The 21,246-nt window shown below is 43.0% G+C and overlaps 1 protein-coding gene across 2 annotated transcripts in view; it reads left to right on the forward strand.

Annotated features, from left to right (window-relative positions):
• PYROXD1 (pyridine nucleotide-disulphide oxidoreductase domain 1) overlaps positions 1-21,246 on the forward strand; it is a 379,583-nt gene that overhangs the window by 254,569 nt on the left and 103,768 nt on the right. The window contains exon 11 of one of the 2 annotated variants that reach the window (XM_069628426.1): positions 6,524-6,661. The exons of the other annotated variant lie outside the window; for it this stretch is intronic. Coding sequence (XP_069484527.1) covers positions 6,524-6,661 — 138 coding nt within the window. The remainder of the gene's footprint in view (positions 1-6,523; positions 6,662-21,246) is intronic. 2 annotated transcript variants of the gene reach the window in all.

Here is a 21,246-nt window from a genome sequence, read left to right on the forward strand (position 1 = left end):
TGACCTAGTTTCCCACCTCCTCCTATCTTGCCTCCTTTCACCTTGGTGATGGTCCAGGCGCAAGGCTAGGTCGATCATTCCCGAACACGTGGTCGGCTGAGGATCGATTTTGGGCTATCAAGTTCTTTAGCTCTTCCCGCAACCCCTGGTGAAAAAGAGCTAACCTCTTCTCATGGGGCCATTCGGCCTCCACCACCAAACGATTAAAGGTGGTCACGTAGGTGATCAGATCTTTGCTTCCCTGCCGTAGGGTGAGGAGTTCCCAATCTCGAATCAAGGAGGCTGCCCTTCTGTTGAATATTTTCCCAAACTCTTCTTGAAATTCCACCCACTCATATAATATTGCATCATCTTTTTGTACGAGCGGGGTAGCCCATGCCGCTGCATCTCCAGTGAGGTAGGAAATAACAAATGCGGTACGCGACTGGGCGGATCAGAAGATCGTTGGTTTCGTCAAAAAATGCAGTTGGCACTGTGTCATGAAAACAGTATTTTTGCAGATCCCCTCCGTACCTTTCCGGGGCGGCTAAGGGCATGGGTGGTTCTGTGCTTACTTGGACTTGGACTGGGGTCGGGGGGCTCCCACCGGGAAGTGGGCTACCTTGGGCTGCAAGCCCCTGCACTCTGGTAGCCAGAGTGGCATAATCCTTCCTTGTAGCCTTGAGCGCATCCTTTAATTCATGGAGAACTCTGGTTATTTCCTCCATGCCCCCTCTGAGCTCGTGCTGCTTGGGAAATACGTGGGTTCGCGCTACTGTCACAGCGTGATCTGGTCCAGCGCGGAAGCAGCAAGAACTCCTACCTCCCCTTGGTGGTCTTGGTGCCTAGATTAGATGACGCAGGGCACCGCGACCCCCACGGGGAAAGAGGGTTAGGGTCCACGGATTGGATAGGTAGGGGTGATAGGAAAACCGTGTTAAGGATTAGGAAGTGGTAGTGGATAGGTAAAGGGTTCAAGGGAAAGGCATGCTCCTTGGCTCTGTTCTCTGTAAGCCTTTTGGCAATTGTTTTTGCTGAGGTTTTGATGCCTGACCTCAGTATTCACACTCACACACTTGCATTCACCGTTCATGCATGCGTTACCCTTCTGCAGAAAATAAGCCTTACTCAGTTGTATCAGCACTGAGTTATTAACAAACAGAATGCAGATGCAGAGGGACCTTAAATTCAGGCTCAGAATGTGGGCTTCTAGATTGGTACTTGAGAGGAGACAACAATGTTTTCTGACCCCTGGAAGTGTACACCTAATCAGTGCTCTGGTACTACCAACGACTACAACATAATGACATTCAGAAGGTTCAACATGGAAAATAGAAAAGCACTTAGCTCTGGCTTTCCTTTCTTGCTCTGCTGGCCGCCTGTGCAGTCTGCGTGGGCAGCTGGTGCTCTGTGATCAATAAGTATTTCCTGATAAGAAAGGAAATGATTAGTTATTTCCTCTCGTGTGCCATGGTACTGCTTTACCTAAACATGGAAATGCCCGCAAAGTGCGAGCGAACTATAACGTGCATCTGGATTAGTATCTGAAGTTTGTATGTTTTTTTCCCAAAGCTCGCGGCTGTCAAACAGTCAACTGGAGCCTTCCTGGAGCCTTCCCACATTTGGTTAACCAAGTTAGTATGCTCCGCAACGTTGTAAGAAAGAGTAGCACTTATCTTTCGTAACGCGGGGCCAAAGGACATCTTCCTGGCAGCGAGGGCGGGCCCCGCGTAAGATTTACACTGGAGCTCGATGCGATGCTTCCTCTCGGGAAGAATCTCGAGCGCGAACAAGCGTTCGCTGGCTGCGCATGCGCGATAGCCATCTCGCGCATGCGCTTTGCTTCGGGCGTCGGCCTGAGCGTTGCCTGAGGCTTTTACAGGCCCCGTGTGCTGGATGCTTCTTTAAATGAAGTCCGGGTTGCTGAGGCTGTAGCTCCTGGCCATAGGGCTGCTGGGAGATGTAGTTTCCTGGGTTCTTGTGCTTTGTAGATGTCCTGATGCCACACAAAACACATTTACACATGGGACACAAATTACATCTATTCAGTGACCCACCCCCAATTGTACCAGCAACCACATTACACCTGTTTCTAAGTTTGAGTAGTCTTGGGTTTACGACAGAGGAGCGGGGCTAAGCACTGCAAGATGCCGAAAGAGAACCCAAACGCTAAGCAACTTGAGAAATACAAAGGGGGCCCTGTGGGCTTAAAACATGCTTAAACTGAAAGACCCAAAGGAGAAAAAGAATATAAGACGCAGGAGGGGGCTAAAAGAAGCCAACGAATACCAAACTGCCCAAACTGCAAAGGGCCAAAAGCATATAGCCTAGAAGGGGTGACCAAAAGCGGACACAACCACGAGGGTTGTATCTGAAAGATACATTTCTCAAGAAGGCAACTTTGGCCCAAAAGGTCTAAGCCCACTCAGAGTTACAACCAATCACCAATGGGTGTAGAATGTAAGCAGTTATATGAACGAGACACACTCGGTCCCAGTAGGATCAGCGGCCAATATAGCCAACCTGATATCCAATCACCCTGGAAGAGTTGACCAAGAAAGGGAGGAAGAAACATTGAAGTTGCAAGACCACATTTGCCAAGTGAGAGTTGAACTGTCAGAATTGAGCAGCACTTTGTGGAATAGCCCAGGAGTTTGTGTGTGCTCTTGTTACCTAAAATTAACTAGTGATTTGTTTGAACTGTGCCAGAAAGCTCAAGCCTATCATGCTATGGGGAACATTATTTTCCTTTTGGATTTTGTAGGAAACCTCAGGAACTTGCTTTGTTTGAACTGTATACAAAGTAAAGAAGCCGTGGAGAGTAAAGGAGACTGTCTTCAGAAACATCTTTTGGGGAGAGGTTCACTCGCCAACCAGCGGAGGCCAATAAAGGGGGATGGAGAACTTTAGGCTAAGTTTGTCTTTTTATTGTTCAGTGGCAGGTCCAGTTAGATGAGGATAGGTTTGGACAGAGGACTAGTTGTGTTTGTGTGACATCCTGACATGCACTATTTGTTTTGCAGAATAGGGAACTTCCACCACAGTGATGGGGCCAGGTGAGGATTTTTCTTTAACTTTATTAAAGCCACAATTTGCACCAACATGTTCAGTTGTCCACCTCCTTTCTTTGACCTGCCACATATCTAATTCACCTCCTGAATGGATGAGCCTATCCCGTTCTGGTAGCAGTCCATTCCAGGCTGGGTCTGGTCTGTTGGCCCGTTTGCATTGTGGTACTTGTTCTGTATCTTCTCTAGGTGATGCTGCCACCTGGGAATCGCCTAAAAGATTAGAGAGTCCTGGGAAGGACTGAGGCTGATGGACATCCGATCAGAGATAGATGCACCAATGTACATACACGGCTCCATGCATGCAGGGGACATAGGTCTCCCTCAACTCCCCCCAACCCCACCCCCAAATCCCTCTGGGAGAGTCTGGCTTTACTATTGCCATTGTAGGTTGCCTACTACAAGTTGAGGGGTCCTCAGGCCCCCTTGGAAGGGTCATACCCATGATACCGTAGCATCAAGAAATGCAGTGCACATGCAGAAAAAGGGAGCGCCATCTTCAACGAACTATGCAGGCAGAATGCCGTCACTGCACACCTCCATATTGCCCTCGCCTGCTTGAAACATTGCAGACATGTGCAGGGGGGAGAACTTTGACTGATTATAGTGCCCTCACCTGAACATAAGGCATGGGGGTTCTATCCACTAGGGGATGAGATGCATGCAAGCAAGAGCCTAGGGCCAAGCAAATCCACAGAAGCACAGAACGAACAGGGCAGTCATTCAGAATCACTATTGATCCAATCACCTTTATTACTCATTCTGTGAAAGGCAGGAATGCTCCACTAGTTGTGTGGAGGAGAGGACAGTTTCTCCAGTGAGTCCGAGTGTCCGAGTGTGAAGAGAGCAGGTGGGGATGGAGGTAGAGGGCAGGAGCAGAATTAAGACCAAGAGGAGATGGTGAGCAGGAATAAGAACAAGGACAGGAGGCAGGCAAGAGCTGCAGGCTTCTAATGGTTAGCTGGGGGCACAGCCAGGGGCCATGAGGGGTTCAAAACCAAGATACCACTCTGATACAACACCGAGTGGGAGAAACCAGGCGGATCTGGATGCAGAAGCTGGCAGGAGCCAGCTGAGGATGCTAGGAAAGATGCTGAAGCGTGTCAGGGGGCAACTGGACCCCCTACGGTTGGCAGAGCAAGTGGCGTGCTAGATCCCCAAGATCAGCAATACCAGAAAAAAAGGGCAGTGTTCGGAGTAGGGTCGATAGGAGCAAGCCAGGTGGCAGTAGCGGGAATTGTCTGGCACAAGTTGGGGGTGGGTGGGGAATGCCTATCCCAGTTGTCCCAGACTGCAAAGCCAAGCCCAGAAGACCCATGGGGATAGAGGACGAACTACACACCTGCCGAACCAGTTCCCTGAGGAAATGGGCCCAACAACCATCAGAAGCCATCTCTCTGTCCAAGTAGGCAACAGAACCAACACCCAACCGACAACCATGATTTCAGAGGTCCAGAACACCAAGAGTACAGATTTTAGCTGATTGAATGGTCCTTGGTAACCTGCCCACAGAATCTCCCCATCTTCACACCTGGGGCGATCCTGCTGGCAGATCCCAGTACTCTGAGGAATCACAAGATGGAAGCAGCGGAAAACCTTTATCCCCACCTTTATCCCAATCTTTATCCCCATATTTGTCCTCATTTGCTTATCCATGAGTTAGGGTCAAGGTGGGACTAAAATGATTGTAGCAAATAAATGTGTGCTAAGTTGGAATTTGGAGGCTACAATTATGTTTAATGCATACTTATTACTTCATGCATCCTATTAGCCTTATCCCATATTAATGCTGTTAAGATTTTGTAAGTCTACCAATGCTCTTTTATTTTGCTATAAGCAAAAGGCTCATCTCTGACCGTATTGAGCAGTATCTGAACAATGTTTTAAAGAGACACAATCCTAATTTTGTATAACTCTAAAATACGATGTAGAGTGGCCGTTTTGTTTAATACATTGGGATTGTTTGCAGCTTTGTGATTCCACATTGAGCACCTATTTGAAGAGAAGCCTGAGCTGTGACAGAATTGATTTTGAAGAATTGTAATTTTGAACAATGTTTGTCTGGAAAGAGGAGTACTATTCCAAGTTAGCCCATTCAGTATGCTGAACAATGTGAAAACGTAGCTCACATCGATTTATTTTGCTATCTAGTGTTTCTCACGAGTCATTCATTGAGACGGCCCTAACTCTGTTGAATTCCTTAACTATAATATAGCTTTATAGACCTGCGAGGGCCTTTAACGAGGTACGAGGGCCCAGAGGTCGAGTAGTCTATAAAGCTATTAGAACCCATGGGTGCAGACACAAAATGATTATGTAAACATATATATTTAGATTATTTTTTTGGGTGGGGGCCTTAAATATTCCACATGGAATATTTAAGTTTATAAAAACCATGAAAAACAACATGACAAATAGTGAGGGTTAGCAGAGAAAGGATAGTTGAGGGGTGTGAGTGAGTGCACAGTGAGGAGGGAGGGGGCACAGGGAAGCTAAGGGATGGAGCACCGCCTGAGGTGAGTGCTCAGGCTCACGGAATGGGGAGGAGCGGGTGGAGTGAAAGTAAAGGGAACCCTCTCTGCCTTCACTGCGACCCCCAGCCGCCATGCAGGTAAACAAAAACGAAAAAAGTGTAGTATTTGGTTATCACGTAATGTTATCCCCCGCCACATATATAGTAATCGGGAAACGGAATAGGAAATATTATTGATTGGGTTAATATTAGGTTTAAATGGGAGCGGGTGTTGTAGGGGTGTCCCCCACAGGTTCCATGGGTTTATATCACCTCAAAAAAAGGCGCTATTCTTGTATGGCGATATTTTTCAGGGATATTAACACATGGCACCGGTATTTGTAGGCAAATGTTATTTTAAATAAAGCCACTAGAGGGAGGTGAAGCACTGTTAGTGCTCGACTTTCCAAACTACAAAAAAGCAAAGGCCAAATTTGTGGCTATAATGAAACTGCAAGCTATACTGTTTCTTATAGCCCGCAAATTGACCAATAGGAAAGGGGTATTCGCCAGCCAACGGTTCCAATATATCTTATTTGTGTTAATGTGTGTTTATATTTTGCCAAATCACCACCATAGTAGTATCAAAGCACCTAGGCTTGTCTGTGAAATGGAATACTGTGCACCCGTCAAGGGTGTCCTTAATCTGCTGGAAGAAAGAAAATGAGTGAGGGTAAGATAAGAGCATAGGAAAACGGGAAGCAGATGCTACAAACGCAGAGAGGGAGTGATGTAGGAGGGCAAGGATGTTTTGTGATAGAATGGGTGCATGTCAGGTGGACCTTTTTTCTGTTAAAGGGAGGAGGTAGATATGTCCTAAAATGTTGTTAATTGGGTTGTGTTTCCAATGCAGATTTGAAGAATTGTAAATGTGTACACAATGTAAATGTAATGTTGAATGCTTGATGCACCAAAATAGAATCGTGTCTTGGTGAAATATGAATTGTTTTACCATGTATTTCAGATGAGGCTGTGGACACAAGCTAGACAGATGGGATGGTATGCAGCAAAGTGTGTAGCAGCTGACACACTGGGAGAATCAATTGAAATGGACTTCTGTTTTGAACTTTTCGCTCATGTCACTAAGTTTTTTAACTACAAGGTATGGTAATCTATCCAAACTACTTTGCTCTACATTTACTAATAGTATGCATTCTATATTCCAAGTGTTAGCATAGACGTTAATGTGTTGTATGGGAGATTGCTCTAATTTTTATCTCGGATGTGAAGATGCAACTTAATTTACAATATAGACAACAATTTGACATACATAGCGTTCGCTTCTTCCCTATATCTGTGCAGTGATGTTAATTTTAAAGATCATTTATAACGCACACTATCACCACCGGAGTGGTCCCCTAGCTCTCTGGCGGATCTGAAAAGAAAGCGTGTGGGGATGGGTTAGTAGGGGATAGCCGGAAGAGGTAGAGCGAGAGTTGTGCTGTCTTGTTGACAACTTCAGTTTGGTTTGCACATCTGGGAACGTAATCGTTTTTCCTGTTGTACTAAAGATATGGCAATTGTACTGGGATACCATTGTCCAGTTGTTGGCCGGAAAATACCAAATAAGACTATCCGTTGAAAATGGAATACAGAAGGATACCAGCTTGCATTCTTTCTGACCAGGGATTGTGGTCACATTTCCATAATTAAAGTTACTTTGCCCATGTGATTTAAAGTACCGGACAAGTACTGTTTGCTGTTGCTGCAACGTTGTGCTGCCCTGCTGGCTGGCGCTTTTGGTCCAGTTTGTATTTGTATCCCCCTTTTCTATGGACCTGTTGCCTTGCCAGGACTTTTGAATTTCAGCCGGAGGACGTACTTTTCGGGTGCACCAGCGTGCCTGACCCTGAGGTCCTTCCTGTTTGGGTAGCCACGCCTCCCTCTGACGTGTCACGCACCTGGTGACTTGAAGTACTGCCGGACTCGCGCACCAAGTACCGGACAAGTACTGTTTGCTGTTGCTGCAACGTTGTGCTGCCCTGCTGGCTGGCGCTTTTGGTCCAGTTTGTATTTGTATCCCCCTTTTCTATGGACCTGTTGCCTTGCCAGGACTTTTGAATTTCAGCCGGAGGACGTACTTTTCGGGTGCACCAGCGTGCCTGACCCTGAGGTGATCGCACTTTGAGCTGTGTTTTGTGTATTGTACGGCTTGTGTGCTGCACACACTGTCGCTCGACGGCTTGTGTGTGTTGCCGTCTGCTTACGTTTGTAAGTGCTTAGAAGTAGATTTCACATCCGTATGAACTTTGCTTACCTATCCATTTCTTATGTTTAGGTCCTTCCTGTTTGGGTAGCCACGCCTCCCTCTGACGTGTCACGCACCTGGTGACTTGAAGTACTGCCGGACTCGCGCACCAAGTACCGGACAAGTACCGGACAAGTACTGTTTGCTGTTCGCGGTGCGCGTCGCGGGTCGCGGTGCCGCTCTGCTTCCGGGATTTGTGTGCTGTAGCTGTAGAATCTGAGGTAGGTTTCTGTTTGTTGGGGCAGAAACCAGTGGTTTCCTTGTTTAAAGATGGTCAAGAAACTACGTAATGGAAAAAGATGCCTGAATGGCCCTCCTCCATCAATCTCTGATGGTAATATGTCAGAGGATGAGCCCAACCAAGACATAGTTAACCAAATCAAGAAAAAGCGAAAGGGACCAAACGATAAACTGAGCCTCACCCAGCATGTGAGGATACCACCAAACTTTAATATGGTGAATCACTCATTGCAAGATCTTGCACAAGCGTCTAATGTGGAGACTGTCAAGGAGACAAATGTAGTGGCCCAATTTCATAGCGAAGTACATGGCAATAACATGCAAACTAGTAAGTTAATTCACAATGTCCCTATCACGGATAGCTCAATATTGGGGGCTGTAAATGATGAGGAAATTATGCCTGCCATCGATGTTTCGCTGGTTGCGCCGGTTGTCTTAGCAGAACTGCATAGTCGAACACGTCTTTCGAATGGGCCTTCTACTCCTGCTGCCGAGTCAACGGGCCTTAGGGAACAGGTTCATTTTCACGCGGCTATAGTAAAAAATCTAAACCAATTGAAAGAAACGCACAAATTTAAAGGTGGTTGGGGGGCTCGAGACTTGTTACATTCTGCTAGCTCACCCTCCCATGAGAACCAATATATTCCTTCTGATACTAAAGATCCTCACTCTCCTGTACTGAGCTGCGAGCACAGGTCACTGGAAATTGACTTGGAGAAATCGCGGCTGCCAAATTCCTCTCTCCCGCTTTTTCCATTAGAAGAGACATTGGTAGACCTAAACTCACAGGAATTACAGAATTTTCCAGTCTTGACTAGAATACTGAATTTACTGGACAAGGGTCACGAGTATACGCATGGAGCTATTGGTGCCCTGAGTCTAGCAACTGCAGAAATCAACTCAAGAATGAGTAAAATAGAAGGCTACTTGTTTGCTCAGGAAAAATGCCATGTGTTCTGGGCCGAGCAACAGATGAGTGAAAAACGTCTGCAAACTCAAAAGTTGGAAACTCTAACAGATGAGAATAAGGCTGGGAAAAAACCCAATAGAACTTCTATGGCTACCCAAACTGAGTTCGTAGACTGGAACAACGTATTGAGTAAAAATCCAGTAACTGTTCCAAAAGCTGTAACAGAAAATTTGCTTCCGCCATATGCGGAAATAGCAAAAGTACAGCATGAGAGGATACTGGCGTTGGAAAAGATTGTCCTTGAGGCAAACTTAATATCACCAGAAAGGTTGTTAGCGGTACTGAATGAAAAGGATGAACCTTTATCGTCCATAGTTATCGTTAATCCCGATAGTCCCACTGTGTTGACAGACTTGATTGACTTGAATTCCGAGACCACGCAGTGTGGACATGATTGCATTGGGGAATTGGACGTAGAAGCAAATGGCACTCATAGTACATTTTTTATGTCTAGAAAAGCAAAAAAATTATATAATAAAGCTTTAAAAAAACAAAAAAATGCAAATCTTCAAGAACCGATATCCCAAGTTGTTCTAAAGTCGAAGCAAAATAACAAAATAAAACCAAAAAACAGAAATTCCGTATTAATGGAAGAACAAAGCAAAAAAAAGCTTATTCAGCAACAAAGGCATAATAATTGTGTTAGTATGGGGGATAACAATATTGATATCACACAACTCAATAGTGAAAGTCAGGCTGTTTTGGGTTCATCTGAGTATGGGACTCTTAAAACAGAATCCATGAGCATTGAGGAGGCTACTATAGTGAATACATCAGTCGAAACTAAATTGAACCCTAAACTTAGCGCTGTCAACATAAGCGACGAAAATACGCCACTATCCCCCATTCTGATACAGACACAGCTACAGCGTTTTTTTGAAAAAATTGACAAAAAAATTTCAGACTTGGTTCAAAAGCCGCAAAACATTGATGAGATTGGTTCAGAATGTCAAGTTGCGGGCTCTATTCTCAATAGCAGTGCTCACAACGCAAATGTCCAGGTGGTGATTGATGCTGGTGCCATTCAAGATTCTGATATTCTGAGGCCACAGTCTATGAATGAAACCTCTGATATTCAGTCAAACCATCAGCCCATATCTTCGCTTCCTATGCCTGAAGGAGAGTGTGGGGATAAATGGTTGTTCTACCACTCCTTAGGGTCTGAAATGAAACTGGTAATGGGATGGACTCTGGATCCCGCAAAGGTCGATAAACCAAATCTAAATCGTACCTCTCTCATGAAAGTATTTAATCAAATTCCTGCTTTGAGGAACCTAGTATCTAATATAGATTGGGTCCGTTTACCATACAATTCTAATGGTAGAATGTTATGCAAATTCCAGAATACAATAATTGCTGCACTAATCTGGAAACATTTACAGGACTTTCAATCGCTAGGTTATGAGTTGTCTATGTTCAAGTCAATGGAAAATGCCACATTATTTGTGGAATACCAACCATTTATGTACGGGAATAACACCCAGATGGATGGACATGATAATCAGCTCATTACACTACATGAAAAAATGAGAATGCAATCGGAATCTGTTGCCAAGATTGCGTCTAGTCTATCACGGCTTGAACCATTGATGCAAAATCTAATAAGCAGTATACCAGGAATCGAAAAACAATAGAACGACACTGTGGTTATCAACTCATGGAATTGTTGTGGGTTCAACAATTTCATGAATTGGTTTTCGAAAAAATTAGGAGCTGATTTGCCAGCAATTATTATCTTGCAGGAAACTATGGCAATTAAGGATATCTATTTGGAGGGATATGTAGTATTTTGTTCTCATGCGATAAAGGGGAACCATGGACGTCCGTCTGGTGGGCTTGCGATCTTGGTGAGACATAGATACCAATTGAAACTGCTCCAAATATATTCCTCACCAGATATTCTAGCGGTCGAAGTGACTTTACCTTCTAGTGTGCCAATTCGGATGATAATAGTTGCGTTATACTGGAACCCTGTGTCAACATCCCTAGATGAAATCATTGAAAAAGTTAATCATGTTTTGTTATCAGTGGCAACAGACGCACCTCACGCACAGATTATTCTGGGTGGGGATTTTAATTCAAATCTCAATGAAACAATGAATAAATTTGACATGGTCTCATCTTATGAAATACTGGCATTCGAAAGAGGGATAATTTGGCGCAAATATATATCTGAATGGGATCTGCAGGTCGTTCCTTTTGATCAAAAAACTGATGCATATACTTGGGCACGTGGTACAAAACGTACCGCAATAGATTACTTAGTAATCTCAAGCTCTCTGGCTGAATTAACCTCAAGCTGTAAGATCATTGAAACACATCTAAGTGATCATTGTATTTTGGAGTGTCTGTTGGTGAGTAGTACCCCAATGTATGAAACTATCCCAGCATTGGTACTATTGGAGATTGATCGAAAGGCACTCTCTATTAGGTGGAATGTGAATTTATATAGGAAGCTGAACTTTTTAGTTAACAGAGATTTATTAGAGGTTAATGTGGAATCACTGTCTAACGACGATCTCCTGATTTGGGAAAGGAAAAATGCTAGAATGATATGTGGCCATCTCAATACTTTAGCAAAAGAACACACAGTAGCTAGCATACATGACCATACGAAAAGAGATAATGTTGAAATAGCTCGAAGGAAAACACAAAAGAATAGCGAACTTCGTAAATTGCTGAAAGAATCTGATAACATAGTAGGTTATGCAAGTGAGAAAAAGAAAATCCTTGCTAACTATAGGAATGATGTCAAATATATTAAAATTCATGGTTCCATTGAAACTAATCAAAGGATGATCCAGAACCTTGTTGGAAAGAATTCGAGGGAAATTTGGGCGACACTGAAGGATCCCTTACTGCATGGCAAATCAGATCTGTGTTCGGCAGTAAGTGGAGAAGTCTGGTCCAAAATTTACGATGCAAAATATGCCCTGCCTGTGAAATTCTGTGGCCTAACTTCTCCCGATTTGGTTGGTAATCTTCCCTCTACTTGCCCCTGGGGATTGAGTGACATCATTGATATAATTGCAAAGTTAAAATATTCCAAAGCTGCTGGGCCTGATGGTATTCCTCCATGTGTTATCAAGGATGATCCCAACTTATGGGCAAAAATCATCCTAAGGAGGCTGGATTGTGTATTTAAAATAAAGTCAATTCCCGAGTCATGGGTATCTGCGATTGTAATTCCATTACATAAAAAAGGTCCTCTGAATGATCCAGCCAACTTCAGACCCATAGCCCTCATTGACACCTTTGCAAAAATCTTTTCAGCACTAATTCTGAAGGATCTAAATGAGTTTATCTCGAAACAGGAAATCCTCTCGAGGTTTCAGACTGGTTTTCGTAAAGGTATGGGTACACAGCTAAATGCAACGCTGTTAGCTCACATATTGAAAATTTCCAGAGTGAAGGATCATGGGCCAGTATATATGGCGCTAGTAGATATATCAGGAGCCTTTGACTCTGTGATTAGACAACTGTTGTGGCTAAGGATGCAGGATATGCAAATTCCGTTGCACCTGATAGCAATGATTATCATGCTTCATACGAACACAAGCTATAGGATCAAGCTGGATAAAGAAGGATCTTTGACCCCATCAATCAATACATATATAGGGGTGAAACAGGGTTGCAACCTTGCTGCAACCCTGTTTAACTTATATTTGTCTGAAATTGCTTCTATATGGTCAACGTGTAATTCTTTTGCACTTAAAATAGGGGACCTTTGCCTAGATTGGCTAGCGTTCGCTGATGACTTGGTAATGTTTGACGTTACACCCTTTGGGCTTCAACACAAACTAGCTTGTCTTAGCGATTTTTGTGAGAAACGTAATTTACAATTAAACCCAAATAAGTCTCACATCCTGGTATTCTCAAACAGAAGAAAATTGGTAAGATACCAGTGGAAAATAAATGGTAATCTGATTCCACGTGCCTTAGGAATGATTTATTTGGGTTATAACTTGAATAACTCCGACTCATGTGCTAAATGGAATAGAGAAATTTCTATTAAAGCAATGCCCTTGATTGCACAAATGAAACTAATCTACCTAAGAATTTGTAAATTTTCTATAATTCCATTATTAGAATTTTATAAACTTAAAGTTGAAGCAATTATCTTATATGGCTTAGACTTGTGTTATGTTGAAATTGGTCCCACATTAAATAAAATACAAGGGAAAATTTGGAAGACGGTTCTACACTTGCCTATGTCACTTCCGAACTCTATCATCATTCATGAAATAGGTCTCTCTTCCTTGGCTACCAAACACCTATGGAGAAAGCTTGTGTCTTATTCTAAAATCTTGGAGCCTTTACCAAACTCACTATATGAAGACCTTCTACACATGATAAAAAAGGGCAAACCTGTGTCAGTGGCGATTGAAGGTAAAAGGTGCGATAAAGAGCTTGTAAAAATAGGAATGGTAAGTGACGACCTTATAAATCGTCCTCAGATTGTAAAGCTTAAACTCATACAACTTGATTGGGCAACTAACTCAGATAAAATTGGGGGATATCTTCTATACAAGGAGTATGCAAAATATCGGCATAAACAGTCATGTCTACCAATATATCTGAAATTGTGTCCTTGTCAGAAGATGTGCACTATGTACATGAGATTTAAATTTAATTTAATTCCAACACTAGAGCGAACTAAAAATTGGCTAAATTGTTCTGTCTTGGTAAATGGGGGTTGCAGATTTTGCGACAATTCGCAAAAAGAAACGCTGAAGCATCTTGTTTTACAATGTGCATATTTTGAAAAATCACGACAAAACAGTCTGTTAAAATATCAAAGCTCAACACCTGTATACCAAAGTGAAATGCTGTGGTCTCAATGTATGTGGGGCTATCGAATGTCATTGATTATTGACTTAACACAGTTGTTGTTTATTATTGAGAAGAGTTTATCGCTTAAAAACTCCTTGTGAAACTGGTGTGGGGAATAAGTCATGTGATCTTCAAGCTAAATCAAAATCAAGTTCAAGGCATATAATTGTTGTCTATTTACTACAAAAGGAGTAGTGTGTATTGATGTAAATGATTGTCTAAATTCAGGCTTTTTATGTGATCTTAGATTTGATGGTATCGAGTTTTTATAATGATATCTTATGTGCTTTCATTGTTAATAGGTGCTGCTAAGTCATATCAGCTTTAAAGACTAAAAGTTATGACAATATACTGAAGTTTTCTAGTACTCTGCTATTTTTAGGTACAATGCATTGAAATGTATTATTTTAATGTATTGTTCTAAGTTTTGTAATTAAGGAATTAATTTTAGGAAAAGGTTGTAAAGATATTGGTATCGAAAAACAACAAATAAAATAAAAAAAAATGGAATGGGACGCACACACATTAGTTATATATGCACCCCAAACAGCTGCGATTTTTGTGTCTAGATGTCTGGATTCTGGTGCAGTTCGTCACTTGAAATTCCACCAGTTTCCGGATCCGAGTACCATTACAGCAACCTTTCACCTTCTGCCTGAATTATTAGTATTGGAAGAATGCTCTTGGACTCTGCTGCTGCTTGTAAGTGCAAATACTACACACTCTGGCCAGCACTTGCCTGAGGCAGCTCAATCTCCAGGAGAACATGAGGCCTCCTCCCCGACAGCACCCCTGTTTAAAGATAGGTAACTGTGAGGGCAGAGAGAGTCAGTCCCCCCTGTGGGAGAATAGAAGACCTGCATACAGGAGTTCAGACCATGCATTCTGGGACTGCCAAACACAACAAAAAGAGATCACCAAAGAATGACAGAATAGAGCGGGAAGAGAAGCCACAATAATAAGGGCGTGCACAAAGCATGAGAGCACTCAGGAGCTAGGACAATGAAAGTGCGGCAAAGGCCGAGAGAAAAAAATCAATTTCATTTTCATCTATAAAACACTGCACTATAAAGTTTAAAAAATGAATTTTCAAATTAGGAAACATTTTTCTTTTTTTTTTCCATACGTTCAAATGTACAGTACTCTGACTGAATGTCTATACTAACACTACATATAAGGTAGAACAAAAACACAGAGCCAAGTTCACATGTTGATTTCCTTACTAGCTTGACTAGTCTGCATGACCAGGTCCTTATTCTGGGAGTGGTACAAATCACAAAAGTTAGTCTTCTAACTGTAATCAATTCCAGCTCCCTGTCTTCATCAGTTGGGTGTGTGGAGTTGTTGTTTACCGTGGAAGTCGACCCAACATGGTTTCTAACACAGTTCTGTGAGCTAAATGTGGTAGAGAATAATCTTCAGGAGCCACCCATCTAATGGAAACCCCCTGTACGTGATCACCCCCGGGCATAGTCTATTCGCTTTTGGGGACTTGCTTTGTAGGGTGACCTGAAACACCATTGTGGTGCCTGTATGGACCAAGACAATGCCATTGCTAGAAACGGTGGTGTCCACAAATGAACCATGTGAACTCACCCCACGTATGGGTTACAAAGAATGTGACCAGCAGTTATTAACCCAGTTAGGGGCCTCACAAAAGCTGGAGAATGTTGGCAACAATTTATGCTCTGGGTTTGGCTACCCTGGAGAAATGGTATAAATGAATTCACTGTTGTGAAGACCCAGGTTTTGAGACCAACAAACATTTGCCCACCTGGGAGTTGCATAAGGATTCCCTATAACATTTAATGCCTACCCCGGGTGTATTTTCAGTCAACCGTTGTTGAGATGGATTTCTAAACTCTGGCCTGGTGTACAAAGTCTAGTAGGCCACCCTAGTTATAGTGAACAGGGCAATTCTTGGAGTTCAGCCAAACCAATCAAGATAACCGTGGAGAGTGGACAAGGCTAAGTCTCAGGAAAGATGAGTGGAGCAAGGGGTCCACAATGAGTCCAAACAGCGAAATACACAATGATTATACTTAAGTACAAAAATACTCATCATAGGCACAAGAATACACTAGAAAAATGAATCTAGCAGGTACTGTTATCGCACAACACTCTAAAAAATAAAACAGATATACAGTCACAGTCAATACAAATTACTCCCAACACCTGAAAGGAAAGGAAAGGTAAGTAGTTAGGCAATTGAATCAAAAGTCTGCATACATGGGAGCCCTAACTTTGTAAGACCAACCCTAAGTGGAATGGTGTCTTGTGCGCAAAGGTTCACAAAGTACCTTTTTTTTTAAAAACTCTTTTTATTAGTGGAAACATGGGAACACAAGGGATCTCATCGTCTACAGCATACATTTCAGAACGGAATATTGGCGTCATGATTATAGCATTTACACATATTTACATAGATTCGTCATCATCGGAGGACAGGTTGCATAGGTAAGTTCTGAAAGGACCCCATATGTCTTTTGGTCTGCAGGCTGTGGGTCGGGTCATTACATATTGTTCTTCTGATTCATTTACATAGGTCAGCTCACGTAGAAATTGGTTCATACTGGATGGGCAAGCATTTTTCCACTTAAGGAGGATACACTTTTTAGCAAATACACATGCAACATTGAACAATCTTCTCAATTTCTCTGAACATTTACCTATGTCCCCAAACAGATATTTTTGGGGCTTCAGGTCTGGGGGGGACATGTGTGATTTCCTCTAGCATTTCAGCAACTTCTTTCCAGAAGTTCATCACCACCCGACATTCCCAGTACATGTGAAAGTCTCCTGCCTGTGGCATATTACATTTAGGGCATGCATCCGATGCAGTGGGGGTGAATTTCACAATTTTAATTGGAGAGTAATGTAGCCTGTTAAGTAACTTGAATTGGATTAACCGCAATCCAGCATTTAGGGAGACCTTCTTAGTCAAGGAACAATATTTATGCAATTTCACGTCTTGGGTATCTGTACGTCTCGCTCCCATTTTTCTTTCACATGGTTTATCGTGGGGTGTGGGCTTGAATCTCCGCGTATAATCTAGATATACCCAGGCCTCCCGTTGCGGTTACCATCTGTATACCTGGGTGTGGCTGGGGCTCGTCCGGGAATAGTGGCAATTTCCTTTGGAATGCTGCACGCATGCGGTAGTATTGAAGTGTTATGAGTGGCCCACCCCCAAACGCTCTTGTTATTTCCCCCAGGGTCGCGAATTTGTCATTTATAAACATATCACCAATTTTCATTTCCATATTGGGGTTCCAGGCTCCTTGTATTGTGCTGTCATGTGTGGGGGGTATGCCAGGGTAGTTCCAAAGAGGTATCTCTGGATTGTACGGTGTCTCAATCTGCAATCTTCTATATATGGCCTCCCATGCTTTAACCGTACAATTTACCGGGTTGTATTCGCAAGTATCCTTATACTGTGTATCGAATATGACAGATTGGACGTTCGTGGGATGTGTGGTGTATTCCTCTATTAATGGATGAGGTGCCTCTTGTGCAGTATCATACCAGTGCTTGCAAATTGTGCTTGGGCCACATAGTAATAGAGTGTAAGCGATATTCCATCAACACTACAGCCAAGTCAATGCATAGTCTGGGATGCTGAGGAAAACCCTTATTAATGTATTTTTATGTCTAGTTCAGTACTCTGGATGACCACCCTTGTATAACACCCCCCTCTTAGAATCCCCCTGACCCCACTGAGCCAAGAAGTAGGTTTGTTTTGCAAATTAAAAGGTTTATTTGAGAATTTAAACAATATATATTTATCACACTTTATAATAAATTAATATCTGATAGTACACTTAGACATATGATGTTGATCAACAATGGGTAATCTGGCACTAGCACACTTCTTTACAATCAATGAGGAGTTAGTATAGGATGGATAAAGTAGCAAAAATACTTGATTTCAAGGGAAAAGCAATGAGGAATAAAATGCAGTACAGAAATACTTGATATGATTTTAGCAAAAGATAAGATAATCATTTTTTCTCTGGCAATTCACCCCCTCCCCTATGCAATGTAAGAAATGGAAGGAGATGGAAAGAGGAGCACACAGTTCTCAGGAATGCAATCAAATACAATACGAAATTCAGTTCCCCCCCAGCAAGCTTAGAGGAAACAGGTAGGAGTTTGAAACACAGCCCCAAAATGCTTTTTAAATGTGATGGCAATGGATGGGAAAATGTGCCAATGATTTTAATTCCCTCTAGAGATTCAGGGTGAGTGGGAGATGCGTGTTGGTATTAGTTCAGGCTCACTTTAGCAATGCTCTATGAGTTATTACCAAGTTGCAAACGTATTTTAACAAAGGAAAGAATGGAGCTGCTATTTTGACAAGTGGAGAAATTGAGCCAAAATCGCAAATCGCGGTAAATTCGCGAGTGCGTGAATCGTGATTGCGGCAAAAGTATAAGGAGTAGCAAGTCGGTTCTAGGCTTGTTGGAAAGCGTAGATCCTAAGCTTTCAGAGGAAAGTTAAATTCCGTTCCTAGCCCAAACGGTTCCAGAGATACGGACGATTAAATAAAGGTAGATTTTCGGATTTAAAGTAAAACTCAAAATGACAGGTGACAGCTTGCAGCTTCAGAATTGACAGGTGACAGTTGTGCAGCTTTACAAATGACAGGTGACAGTTGTGCAGCTTTACAAATGACAAATGACACGATTTCTAGGAGGCTGTTCTACTTAGGTTAAAATAGTTTGGATTTGATTATTTTAACTAAGAGATTGGTTCTGCTAGTTACAATATACATTTGAAATAGGCCTCACCACGGACCTGGTCAGGTTTTGGACTGGACTCCGGTTCTGGTCTCGGCACTTCACAGAGATCCGGGTCAGCTCTCTGGTTCTGCTCACAGCGGTCTGGGTCACTCTGGATCTCTGGTCTGGTCTCTGCCAATTGTTCTTGGCAAAAGAATTCAAACAGCTCGCCCGGCTGTCGAATAGTTTGCAAATGATTTTAAGGAGGCTGAGGCCTGCTGAGAAGAGTTCTCAGTTTGTGGGTTTAGGCCCTTGCTTTAAGTTCTGAAGTAAAGTTCTGGTCTTTGGAGATTTATGGATTTGAAGTCTGGATCTCTGGATGTGAAGTCGTCGGTCAGCATGCTCCGCAGCAAATGGAATTGAATGTCTCTACCTGTCCCAGCAGTCTCTTTTTATGTGTTTTGAAAATGGGTGTGTGCCTGGGCCTAGCTAAGCCTGCCCCTATCTACTTGTCATTGGCCAATTCCTCCTCTCTCCCTTGATTGGGGGAAGGAAATGTGAGTCAGAGTGATGCTGTAGGTTTTATGGTCAGAGGATCCTCCCCTGGTCAGTTTGCCCACAAATCTATATTTGATTCAAATACATCCTTCCCAGATATACAATTTGTTGAAATTACATGTGCACATTATATATTCCTTATGGTCCATGCTTGTCCGCCTCTGATCTTCCTGGGGGCTTGCATTCAAAAATTACAACATTTTGCGCTTTTTAACTGGTTTTGCAATATCGAACATTTACCCAAAATTACACACATGTGCGCAAGGAGTATGGACATTGATGAAGTGTCAGATTTTTAACATGCAGACATTTGGAGTGAGACCCTATTTTCCGCTAGCAACCCCCCAGAATACACCACAGGGTCCTAACGCCTCTCAAAATGTTCACAGAAAAATCACAAAAATAATATTACTTATATAATTCTGACAAGTCCGCACTATGAGTTATCTATCTTTTTAAAATTATGCCCTGGTCAAAAAGGGGTGTGGCTTCCCACATCACAGGGTGGAATAACTGGTTTATCCACTTACCCCAAGCTCAGCTGCTAGCAGAGGCACTGCCCCTCCCATTTTCCCCTAAGAGGAAGCCACTTTACGACCCCCCCAATATAACATTTGCCTGAGTCAAGGGAGTTGCATTGTTCTGTTCCTTCCAGTTCCCAGGTGCTCCACCCCTAATCTAATCAGAGAGGTGACAACTCCTTTTGGCAAGGGGCAGCAGGATGCAGCTAGGCCTGGGAAGAGTGGCTGAACAGGTTTCTCCTGTTGGGGGTAGTTGTCAGGCAGAATCCAGTTTCACTAAGCCAGGTTTCAGCTAAATGTCACTTTTTGTTCCCAGTTTTCTACATTCAAATCAAACTGACAATTTGTACCTATACATTAAATAATTACTTCCTTCAAGTCATTTCAGAATATGGTTTTACATTCTTCCACCTCTTAGCAAGTCTTTCCTTGGTCTGGTTTTGTTTCATTTGTGCAGTTTTATACAAAAGTCTGGTGGTTTTAAAACGCCAGCTTTCTGATAGTGGTGAGTACTGGTAATGCAACCATTTTTGGGATTAAGAAAATTAATTCCCCACAGTTCTGAGTTGCTTTTTTGGCAATCAGCATTGCCATTCGCAATGGTTTCAGGCTACTGTGTGTGTAGCCCAATGGTGGTTTTAGGCAGTGCCCTCCTGTGCTCACAACATAGGCAAAAATGGGTGGCAGCCTATTCTTCATGTTTTCCCTGTGCACTCTCTGGGGAGTTCTGGCCATCATGATGTTTTCCATGCCAGTACTGCACAGTTTTATGGTAGGGCTTGTATGCATGGGTAAAAACATCCCACAAGCGCTCAAAGTCAGGAGCCGCTATACCGCCCGTGGAATATGACTCATTCATCTTCTCCCAGCCAATCCTGGCTGTCATCCCGTTCCAAACTAACGTCACCACAATGGAGCGAAGCTTGGCGAAGAAGGGTCTGCCCGGCCATATGGGGATATTAACAAACAAGTAGAGCACTTTAGGGAGGATTACCATTTTGAGGACCGCTACTCTACCATGTAAAGACAACGGCAAGCAACCCCAAATCTGTAGCTTTGTGGTGATGGACTGCAGTGTGGCCTCGTGATTGTCCAGGTATAGAGTGGTCCTATCTCTTGAAACCAGGATACACACAAAGTACCTTTTAAAAGTTGTGGTAAAGTAAGTGTTCCTGTGGCTGTGAAGATTGATCCACAAGTCTTTCAAAGGCATTTACTGGTAAGTAAATGGCTTTTCATGGATTCTAGAAGAGCTTTTTGTACAGACTTTTGAAAAGCACTGCAATGCAATGGAATAATAAATTAGTTTAATCATGTACTTTGTAATGGAGGAGAACTGGTTACTGGTAAGTATTGTGACTACTCACTGGCCTTACTCAGATTTTCCCAAAGGACTTCACAGGTGGAATGGGGGTCACCGGAGGTAGATTTTCCCACTGTTGGATACTGTAGAAGATTCCCAGGAGCTGTGGGTGCAAGTAAGGTTCCGGTCAGGTCCAGGAGCTGAGTGCAACTCTTTCCAGTAGATAAATGCAGCAGGCACTGATGCAGGACTTTCGGGACACTACGAGACAGAGGATGGCCTGTTCCAGCGGC

The sequence above is a fragment of the Ambystoma mexicanum genome, chromosome 12 (assembly GCF_040938575.1).
Source record: "Ambystoma mexicanum isolate Mex_15411 chromosome 12, UKY_AmexF1_1, whole genome shotgun sequence".
In the NCBI taxonomy this organism is placed as follows: domain Eukaryota; kingdom Metazoa; phylum Chordata; class Amphibia; order Caudata; family Ambystomatidae; genus Ambystoma; species Ambystoma mexicanum.